Source organism: Canis lupus, chromosome 18, assembly GCF_003254725.2.
Source record: "Canis lupus dingo isolate Sandy chromosome 18, ASM325472v2, whole genome shotgun sequence".
Classification (NCBI taxonomy): Eukaryota; Metazoa; Chordata; class Mammalia; order Carnivora; family Canidae; genus Canis; species Canis lupus.
In genome coordinates, this window is record NC_064260.1 from 22538631 (window position 1) to 22549696 (window position 11066).

The following is an 11066-nucleotide window of genomic DNA, read 5'->3' on the forward strand; positions in this document are numbered from 1 at the left end:
ACGAGTGTAATAACCATAGGAGACTTGGTTAAATATAGTTGGTGTGGCAGCTACTCTCTAACCCCCATCTGGTCTGTTCTCCACCATCGATGTCTCCTTTCCACTTTATCCACAGTGCTGAGAGTCGGGAAGGGGTAAGGGTAGAGGGTATTTGCTTCTCATAATTTTGAGTAATAAAAGTAGCTATAATTTTGATTTAGGCTATATTAAAATGACTCTTAGTCAAAATGCAGGCATTAATATACTTAAATCGAGGCTCATTTGCTCAGACTCATCATTTCCTCCCCTTACCAATCATCTATGCAATGCCAGCTCCTTGTCTTTCTACTTCATGCTTTTCTGACATTGTAGGTTCTTGAGCATATTGTGACCCTAAATAAGTTGATACTTTTTTGTGCAGATTCTGTTTTGCATCAGTGAACAACTCTACTTTTTGAATGTTATTTGGTAAAAGGAGAAGTGAGACTATATTTTCCCAAGGGTAAAAGCTGCAGTCCTTGGATCTTTACATTTTATTTTTTTTAATTCTTTGGTTGTTCAGAAAATCCCTTAAGAGGAGAGAGAGAGAGGGGATCCCTGGGTGCCGCAGCAGTTTGGCGCCTGCCTTTGGCCCAGGGCGCGATCCTGGAGACCCGGGATCGAATCCCACGTCGGGCTCCCGGTGCATGGAGCCTGCTTCTCCCTCTGCCTGTGTCTCTGCCTCATTCTCTCTCTCTCTCTGTGACTATCACAAATAAATAAATAAATAAATAATTATTAAAAAAAAAAAAAAGAGGAGAGAGAGAGAGAGAGAGCAATAGAGTGATAGAGTGAGCAAGTGTGAGTGAACATACAAATTGATCAAATAACATAAATTTCAGTCTACAAATGTTGAAATACCATAGGTACTTATTTTCTTTGTATGAATTAAAGCTGATAGGGCCTCTGTTCTGCTGGTGGGACATTCAGTCTCAGTCATTACCAGAATTCAGAGTTCCATGTGTTTGGTAACATTTAAGATGTGCAGCAAGAAGGGAGGTCACTGATCATTTATCCTCTTGGAGTCATGGAGTGACATTGTCATAGTCTGCATACAGCCTTCCTTTCAGTGTGGGGACTTTTTAGCTCCTAGGTCCTAACTGAAGAGTGTGGATTTTGGGGGGATCTAAACGCTACTATGCCTAGGACAAAGCCTCCCTGGGAGCACCATGTACCAAATGCAACTAATAACATGTTTTTAATGTCTTAGTTTTCTCTCTTTCTTTTCCCCATATTCTTTCACTTCTTTTGTCCTGGAGATGCCCTCACCTTCTACTTTGAAGGTTGGAAAATTCCTGTGGCAAGAAAATAAGGGTCTACTTACCTGCTTGGTATCAATGAGCAGAGGAAAACAGAACACAATGCAAAACACAAATTTCTTTCTCAGAAGTTTTCTTACCATGGTTTCTTGGAAAGATAAGGAAAAGGTGCAAATATCCCTGCATCTCTTATTGGAGTGCTGAGATGTGCCTATACAAGATGAAGGAGGATTTTAGGAAAACTGCCACATATCTGGCTTGGGCTAGAGGTATTGTCATTTACTGAGGTATTTAGCATAACACAATGAGTAGGTTTGAGGGGGTGTAATGAAATTTGGGCATACTCTGTAGTACCTGGGGAATATTATTATGCTTTTCTACTAGAGAGGTAAATATAAAGCTCAAAGCAACAGGGAGGGGTTAAGAAAACATCATAAAAGTTAACAGTGTATATGTGGTACCTAAGTCCAAAAACATGGTTTGTATTATCCAAAGATAACACGGGAATTTCCCTCCAAAATGATCAGGAGAAATGTATTAACATTGTATTTCAACTATAATGTAGTTTTCCAATAGATAATGTTAATCTTTTGGTTACTCATTCATTCACTCAACTATTCTTACAGGCATAATATATTTACTAAATAACTATTATGTGCCAGTCACTGTTCTGGATGTTAGGTATAAATCAGCCAATAGCACAAAAAAAGAAAACTTCTGCTCTGATGGAGTATATAGTCTAGTTGGGAAGACAAATTAAATAAGTAAAATATATACTATATCAGATATGAATAAGTGAGGTGAGGAAAAGTTAAATAATGGAGGATAATAAGGAGTGCTAACATGGATAGAGATTGCCATTTTAAAGAGACTATTTATGTAAGTCTCAGTGAAAAGGTAACCCTGAGCAACTAAAGAGCAAATATCTAAAGCTATGTGGATAGAGGAAGAAAGAATGTACAAAAAACCTGAAGCATAAAAATGGTTGGTATGTTTGAAAAGCAAGTTGGTGAATGTGGCTGGAAAGATATGAATGAGTAAGGGAGAAAGTATAAATTGATAAAGAGCGTTGGTTTAAGATCGTGTAGGACTTGTAGGCCCTGGCAAATCTTTGGCTTTTTCCTTATTTTTAAAAAAAGATTTACTTATTTACTTCAGAATGAGAGAGAGAGAGAGAGAGAGAGAGAGAACCCACAAATTGAGTGGGGGATGGGGCGGAAGGAAAGGGTCTTCAAGCTGATTCCCCACTGAGGATGGAGCCCATGCAGGCAGATCCCAAGACCCAGGAGAGCACCACTTGAGCTGAAACCAGAAGTCAGATGCTCAACTGACTGAGCCACCCAGGCACTCTATGGCTTTTACTTTATTTACTTGAGATGGGAAGTCATTCATTAGATGACTCTGAGGCAGAGCAGTAACATGATGGGATAGCAGCATTCTGGCCACTGCTGTGTAGCTAACAAAGCTAGGCAAGGGTGGGAGTTGTCAGAGCAGATAGTAGAGTACCACAGGGGAACCTAGCTGGCTCAGTTGGAAGAGCATGTGACTATTGATCTCAGGGTTGTGAGTTCAAACCCCATATCTGGTGTAGAGATAACTTAAATAAATAAATATTTAAAAATACAGAGAAGGCTGTTTCAATAATCCAAGCAGGAGAAGACTGAGTAATCATATTAGTAGTGTGGAAGATGAGAGACGTTTGGATTCCAGATGAATTTTGAAGTTACAGGCAATAGAATTTGCCACTGGATTGGATATTAGGTACAAGAGAAAGAGAAGAGTCTAAAATAATTCCAAGGAATCTGATTTAACAATTGGAAGGGTAAAGTTTACTGTTAAATGTGTTGCAGCAGATGACAGTAGTAGTGTTTTGGATTGGGTTAGAAATAAGCATTAATTTTGAACATGCTAACTTTGATACAACTAGTAGATATTATATGGACTGAATATTTAAATTCAAGGATACTGGGTGAGATCATCAGTTCAGCTACAAAGGGGAGCACAGAAATGGGTTGTAGCTAGAGAGAGAAATAAGGTCAAGAGAGGATTTAAAAAAAAAGCATACTAGGAATAGAAATATATTTGTGTGCTGATGAGAAAGATTCTTTATGGAGAGAAAATTTGATGGTGTAGGATCTTTGATTTAAGCTATTAGGTCCCAGAAGCAGGCTGTCAATGGGTATTTATAGTCTTTCTTATGGAAAGCAGTTTAGTGGATTAAAAAAAAAAAAAAAAAAAAAGCATGGGATCCAGTCAGTTTCTTTTGTGAGCACATTGTTGAAGGGATTAAAAACTGTTATTTAACAAGAGGAATACTGTTTCAGTCTGGCCTATGACATATACCAAATGATTGATTTAAGAAAGTAATAGAATAAGGAGAGATGGTTTCATGAGGCCTGGGTGAGGACTTGGATAGATTGGGACAGGGGTGAGAATGCAAGATTTGGGCACACCTGAGCATCTGCAAAGAGGTAATATAAGATCATCCTAGAATGGGAAAAAAGTTCATTTAAGAAACAAGGGGAAAGTAAGTCAGGAATGGCTATTTGTGCTAGAGATTGTGCGGTATATAATTTGGCATCTTCAGGAAAGGAAGGTGTCTCATGTGACTCATATTTCTGGGTTGGGCCAGATTTTTTCCTTAAAAGTAAAAAAATGGATTGCAGGCCCTAAAGGTTAAATAGGATTTTATTTTGTTATTGAATTTATGGTCAGATCTATGGCATGGTGATCTATCAAATTATCTATGAGGGATTTTAAAATACTGCTAACTTCCTCCAAAAGTTAGTACTAAGTTCTGGAGAATTTATGATCTCCAGAGACAAAGGATCATTAAAGAAAAAAAAAAAAAAAAAAAAGCTAATGTTAATTCTTGACCTAAGACAGATTTTTAGAAATGAATTCTATAAAAAGTGGGTTCATGTATGACATTTATCAGAAATAACTTGGGGAAGGAAATGTTCTTTCTAGCTAAAGAAGAGATTTATTACAAAAAATTCTCCAGAGTAAGGAAGGTTTTTTTTACACCCTTTTTATTGCCATCACTATTATTCTACCTACATGATTGTTAATTCCAACTCTGAGACATGCAGATGCGGAACAAGTGCAATCTGCCACTACTTGTTCAGGTGCACAACCCAGTGAGCACAAAGAAAATCGATAGAAGGAATCAGTGGAGACGGAAAGAAGAAAATGTGGGTGAGGTCTACAATACACTGCACATCTTGCCCCCCATCTTTGAGAAACAGCCGCTCTGTTGACAGGTCTAAAATCAGTTAGGAATTTTATAAGCTCTGTCTGGCTAGTTATCTCCACTTGGTAGAAAGATAGCGTCCTGTCTGGGCAGGAGATGCAGACCGGAGAGTCCAACACGGTGTCCCGGAGGCAGGCAGGGGGCACACGGGGGGAGGCAGGCAGGCGGGGACTGGGAGGAGCAGCTGTTCCCCAGCCCGCTGCTGCCAGGCAGGAGTGGGCCCCGGGCCCCGGGCAGGAAGTGCAAGGTTTTCAATGGAAAACCCCCCAATTAAAAAGGACTGCCACATGCAGATTCCGGGGCGGGGAGGGACAGAACATCCGGGGCCACGCTCGCCCCCGTCCTTGGCCTGCCGGGGTCCTGCCGGAGAGATGGGCCCGGCGGACACGGGGTGGGTGAAGGGACAGAAGCCCTTGGGCAGCGGTGCAGAGAGAGCTGGGGGCGGTGGGGGCACAGGGGTGCCCCGGGCGCTGTAGGGCGGGTCTGCCCATGACAAACCGAGACCTGGCTGCGAACCCGAGGAGAACCCCGCCTGCCCTCCGTAGACTCACGGAAGCCTTGGCTCCTGGACCGCTTGGACGCGGCTCCCCCGGGGGCGACTCCGGCGGCCCATTTTATTTCCCAGTCGGCGCCACATCCGGCAAAAAAAAACTTAAAAATGCGGAGGAGGGTCCTCGCACTCGCATCTCAGACCTGGTGAAAATGGCCTTTAAAGTTGTAACCGGGAGGAGGCCGCGAGGCCCCAGAGGAGGCCCGACGGGGCCCAAGCCGCACGCGCCGCGTCTCAGGACCCGAACAGGGGAGCAAGTCGGGCTCCCGGAGCCCGTTTCAAGGGCGGCACCGAGGGACCCTGGGCCTCACTGTCCTAGTCCCCGGCCGCGCCTCGTGTAAGATGATGGGCCCCTGGAAGTCCGACTGTCCCCCCCGGGGCATCCTCGGCGCCTCCCCGCGGAGGCTTTCCAGCTACTGGGTGTGCAGGAGACTGACGGCCCAGACGCCGACACCCCACTCGCCCGAGCCCAGGGGTCCGCTCCAGGCAGCGGGTAAGCCCGTATCCTTCTTGCTGGACTCGGGGGGACCATTCTGTCCTGGCCTCCTACTCGGGACCTAGTCAGCCCCCCTCCCCCCATGGTGATGGGAACTGATGGCACCTCCTCCGGGCCTAGGTCAACCCCGCCCCTCACTTGTAGCTTGGACGGGTTCCCTTTTGCTCTCTTTCCTTATCACGCCCTCTTGCCCGGTGCCCCTTCTGGGAAGGGGCATTCCCTATAAACTAAGGGCCACCATACGGCTCTCCCCCTCTCCCACCACTCTAGCCACCCTGTCCTTTCCCTTCTGGCGTCGGAAGCCCCCGCACCCTCTTCCCGCCTTCTGTTTGTCATCCCCAGGTCTGGGATACCTCCAAGCCGGTTGTGGCCTCACACCATCAACCTATAAAAATCAAAGACCAATACACCTATCCAGCCCGTCCTCAGTTCCCCATTTCCCTGACACCCAGACAGGGACTAAAGCCCATCATAGACTGCCTCAAACAGCAGGGGCTCCTCATACCTGTCAGCTCACCTTGTGATACCCCTATCCTCCCGGTAAGGAAGCCCACTGGGGCCTATCAGCTCCTTCAGGACCTAAGACTCATCAATGAGGCCGTTATACCCCTTCACCCAGTAGTGCCCAACCCGTGTGCTCTTCTTTCCAGCGTCTCACCCAACACCACTCATTTTTCCGTCCTAGACCTCAAGGACACCTTCTTCACTGTCCCTTTACACCCCGATTCCTACTTTCTCTTCGCCTTTACCTGGGAGGACCCAGACACACACATCTCAGGGCAGCTTACATGGACGGTCCGCCCTCAGGGCTTTCGAGATAGCCCCCGCCTCTTTGGGCAGGCCCTGGCCGAGGACTTCCAACAATGTTCTCTGAAAACTAGTACCCTCCTTCAGTAGGTAGACAACCCCCTTCTCTGCAGCCCTTCTCTCTCTTCTTCAGAGGATGATACCACCACTCTACTGAATTTTTTGGAGTCCAAGGGATACAGGGTCATGCCAGCTAAGGCTCAACTCTGCACCCCAACTGTCACCTCCTTGGTTAACTCCCACCTCCAAGTCCTTGACAAAGGACCGCATCCAGCTGCTCCAGGACTTCCAAACCCCTCAAAGCACCACCGAAATCCTTTCCTTCCTGGGATTGGTGGTTTTTTTCCGACATTGGATACCTAACTTCACCCTTCTGGTTCGACCCCTATATCAAGCAGCCAAGGAAACCCCCCACGGCCCCCTGACCGACCCCACTGCAGTCCAAAATCTGTTTTCCAAATTCAGGGACCGACTAATATCAGGACTCACTTTAACCCTCCCAGACCCTTCTAGACCGTTTCATCTTTTTACTGACAAACGATCTGGGTCTGCTACTGGCCTCCTTGCCCAACTGGCTGGGCCAACGTACTGGGCAGTAGCCTTTCTGTCCAAACAGCTAGACCCCACAGCTAAAGGCTGGCAACCCTGTCTCAGAGCCCTGGCGCCAGCTGCCTCCCTCACTAAGGAGGCTCTAAAACTCACCTTGGGGCAGCCCCTCACTGTTTTTTCCCCACACGGATCAATAGACCTGGTTGGCCACAGATCCCTGGCCCATTTGACCCCTTCATGCCTCCAACTCGATCATCTACTGTTTATTGAAAATCCTCAAGTGTCTTTATTTACTTCTCTGCGACTCAACTCTGCTACTCTTCTACCCACACCTCTTGTTTCTGAACCAACCCACTCTTGCCCACAACTCCTGGACGATCTTACCCCTTCTCATCCAGGTCTCTCTGACCAGCCTCTTCCTGATCCCGACCGGGTACTGTTTGTAGATGGGAGTTCCGTCATGGCTCCAGATGGCCATGCTGGATACGCGGTGGTCACTCTGGAGACCATTGTTGAGGCGGCTCCCCTTCCTCCGGGAACTACCTCCCAGAAGGCTGAGTTAGTTGCCCTCACCAGGGCACTCCATCTCTCCAAGAATTTACGGGTTAACATCTATACAGATTCTAAATACGTCTACCTGGTTACACACACACATTCCGTACTTTGGCAAGAACGGGGGTTCCTGACCACCAAGGGCACGCCCATAGTTAATGGCCCCCTTATCTCCAAATTGTTGAAGCCCCTCAACCTCCCTACCAAAGTGGCCATTATACGTTGCCGAGGCCATCAAAAATCCCTGGAACTCGTTTCTCGAGGGAACAACAAAGCTGACACTGTGGCCAAACAAATGGCTAAAAAGGCTTCCCCAGCCCCTCTTCTGTTTCTGAACATACCCCATACCCCCTTCTCACTCGGATGAGGAGCTCAACACCCTCAAACAAATGGGGGGCAAACCTGCCGATAAGGGATGGATCTTTCTCCGAGAGAAAATCGCCCTCCCAAAGTCCTCCGCACCCTACTTACTGAAATTCATCAGTCTCTACACATTGGACCTAAGGCTTTCTATCACTTTCTGTCACCCCTTTTTTATCACCCTCACCTTTGTAGGGCTATCAAGACTGTCCACCATGCCTGTAAAACATGCTCCTCCGTTAACTCACAAGGAGGGATCCCTCAACCGGGGCCCAACCACCAACTGAGGGGACACCAACCGGGCGAGGACTGGCAACTTGACTTCACCCATATGCCCTATCAAAAAGCCTTCCGATATATCCTAACTTTAGTGGATACCTTTACAGGTTGGATCGAAGCTTTCCCCACCACCGAGAGACTGCTGACGTTGTTGCCGAAGTACTTACTGAACACATCCTTCGCAGATTCGGCCTCCCTCGAACCTTACAGTCAAATACCGGGCCGGCTTTCACATCCAGCATCACTCAGGTCTCCGAAAGTCTCAGCATCACCCAGAAACTGCATGTACCCTACCATTCCCCAGTCCTCGGGTAAGGTAGAGGGAGCCAGCGGCCTTCTCAAGGGACAGCTTACCAAATTAACCCTTGAGACACACTTGTCGTGGCCTTCCCTCCTCCCCTTTGCCCTAACCAGGCTTAGGGCAACCCCAAGGGGAACCTCGGGACTTAGTCCTTTCAAATTACTGTATGGGTGACCCTTTCTTCTTACTCATAACGTGCGGTCATCGCCACACCCTGTCCTCTCCTATCTACCTTACCTGACTCCCCTGAGAACCCTTCTCCGGGCCCACACGGATTCCGTCATTCCTGCTCCAGGGGTACCGACTCCTGACGTGTTGTGAGATCTGTCCCCCGGAGATAGTGTTTTACTAAAAGAATTACACGCTAAGACTCTACAGTATAAGTGGACAGGCCCCTATACTGTTACCCTAACCACTTCTACGGCCGCAAAACTCCTGGGTCACTCCCCTGTGGGTACATATATCCAAACTAAAGAGGCCCCCTTACAAAATGATTGGACTATTCAAAACCCGGGCCCACCAAACTTCGTCTGGCCCGTGTCCCTTCTCATTTTAACACTCCCTCAGGGACCCATGACTAACTCCCGTGACCCATGCATGCGGGGCTCAGGTCGCAATCGATGTTTTCAGTCCTTCACCTTCATGCCTTCCCAATGCTACGCAGGAAACCCCCAGACCTGTACCACTACTCAAGTCCTGGGCAGGACTTTTTGGATTTCTGAATTAACCCAAACCAGTCGCTTCCCAGTACTGCTTACCCCAAATCCGGAGGAGTACGTTGGTCCTACCTGGCCCAAATAGGGCTCTGGGACAGGGGCAGGGTACAGGACCAGGCTTTAAAAAAATCAGTCTAAAATAATATTGCAGAATCTGGCTAAACTCTCCACCCCACCTCAGTATAGGGGAATCAACCTAAGGGCACTCCAACAACTAACCAAAATCCCTAACGAATCATACCCTTCACTCTGGACCTATTGGGGGACCCATTTCCCTCACCAGTGCCCCAAGCTTCACGTGCCTCCTGCCCTCTAATGGTGCAGCCCCCCGATCGTCGCTGCATGAACACAAGCATCTCCCCTCCTGCTGCACCACCTGGAGCCTCCCCTGCGCGGTGGCTTGCTCCTGGGGTGCGCAGCCAGCCACGACTCACCCGCGTGTGCGTGTTTCCGGGGTCCTCTCCGCTCGGCGCCGGGTACACAGGTGCCCGTGGGAGCCTGCCCGGCGCGTCCTGTCCCCACGGCGGGCGCCGCTGCTTGGGACCTCTTCCCCCACGGAGACTTGGCGTCTCCCCCGCCGGCCCCCTGCGTACCCTAATCATCCTGATCTCCTTTGCCCCTCGCGTCACCCGATTTTTGCAGGGAAAGCCCCCAGAAACCGCCCGGGGGGTGGTCAGCCAACTCCTCTTACACCCCTACACTCGCCTGCCCACCTCGATGAACCCCACGAACCCCACGACGCCCCTATAGCAGCGGGAAGCAGCCAGAGGGAATCGTCGCCGCATTATAACAAAACAAAAAGGTCGGAATGTTGGGCTGGCGAGACTGGGGACGTCGACATGGCCCACCCTGGCCAGCATCTCCCCGCCAAAGCCACCTGGCCTCCCTGCCCCCACCTTCTCGCCAAAACCTCTTTATAATCTTTTTTTTTTTTAAGATTATATTTATTTATTCATGAGAGAGACACACACACACACACAGAGGCAGAGACACAGGCAGAGGGAGAAGCAGGCCCCATGCAGGGAGCCCGATGTGGGACTCGATTCCAGGATCCCGGGATCATGCCCTGGGCTGAAGGCGGCGCTAAACCGCTGCGCCACCCGGGCTGCCCCACAACCTCTTTCTACGCCCTGCGGTGGGCCTGGGCGCGCCGTCCCTGACTCGGGCCTCCCTCTGGCCGGGACCTCGCCCAGGACGCTCCCCATTAAAGCACCCACGAACCTACCGCCTGGCTCTGCTGTCTTTAATTTTCTCCACCGATCATTAAAGGAAAACCTAACAGTGACATCTTTGGGGTCTGGTTATTCTTTTTGGTCACAGGTGACTGTCCTAAAAAGACACCCTCCCCTCCCACACCTAGGGCAAGGTGGTCTGGCTTGCTCCTCTATCTCTGGTTTCCTTACACCTCAGCATTTTGGGGACTTCTGTCAGCTTGATTCCGTGGCCCCCTGCCTGGCCCTGTTTGTCCCTAACTCAAAGAGGAGGTTAAAGAGGTATATTGAACAAATGTAATTTGGTACCCTGGATGGGATCTTGGAGCAGAGAAATGGGCTCAAGTAAAAACAAAGAACATGTGAGTAGAGCATGGACTTTAGATAATAAGAATCCATCGATACTGATTCTTTAATTTTGGTAAATATACCATATGAATAATATAAGGTCAATAATAGAGGAAATTGGATATGAGATACGTGAGAACTCTGTAGCACATTCACAACTTTTATATAAATCTCAAACTATTCTAAAATAAAAAGTTTTTTTTAATAAAAAATGATTAAACTAGCACAACGTACTATCTAGCAGGTGGATGGCTTGCCAACTAGGAACCTCACTGAGGTTGGGTCAGCCTTGCAGGTGGAGCTAATGGATTTACCAGCCAGAGGCTTGGTTGGAGGAGCTGACCATGGATCCTACCTCGAAAGGCCT

The 11066-nt window shown here is 48.2% G+C and overlaps 1 protein-coding gene and 1 long non-coding RNA gene across 2 annotated transcripts; one reads left to right on the plus strand and one right to left on the minus strand.

Moving 5' to 3' along the window:
* Nucleotides 1–492: 492 nt before the first annotated feature.
* Nucleotides 493–7390, minus strand: LOC118351407 (uncharacterized). The gene is made up of 3 exons (XR_004806845.2): nucleotides 7317–7390; nucleotides 1418–1488; nucleotides 493–724 (listed from the first exon to the last, which is right to left on the minus strand). It is a non-coding gene; the product is annotated as an uncharacterized LOC118351407 (long non-coding RNA).
* Nucleotides 7391–7392: 2 nt separating this feature from the next.
* LOC125752886 (ribonuclease H-like) lies at nucleotides 7393–7851 on the plus strand. Its single transcript, XM_049096286.1, has one exon. The coding sequence runs from the start codon at nucleotides 7393–7395 to the stop codon at nucleotides 7849–7851; it is 459 nt and encodes a 152-aa protein (XP_048952243.1).
* The last annotated feature ends 3215 nt before the right edge of the window (nucleotides 7852–11066 follow it).

Excerpts from the sequence above, each read along its gene's own strand:
- LOC125752886 (XM_049096286.1), top strand. The coding sequence starts at position 7,393 with ATGGCTCCAGATGGCCATGCTGGATACGCGGTGGTCACTCTGGAGACC.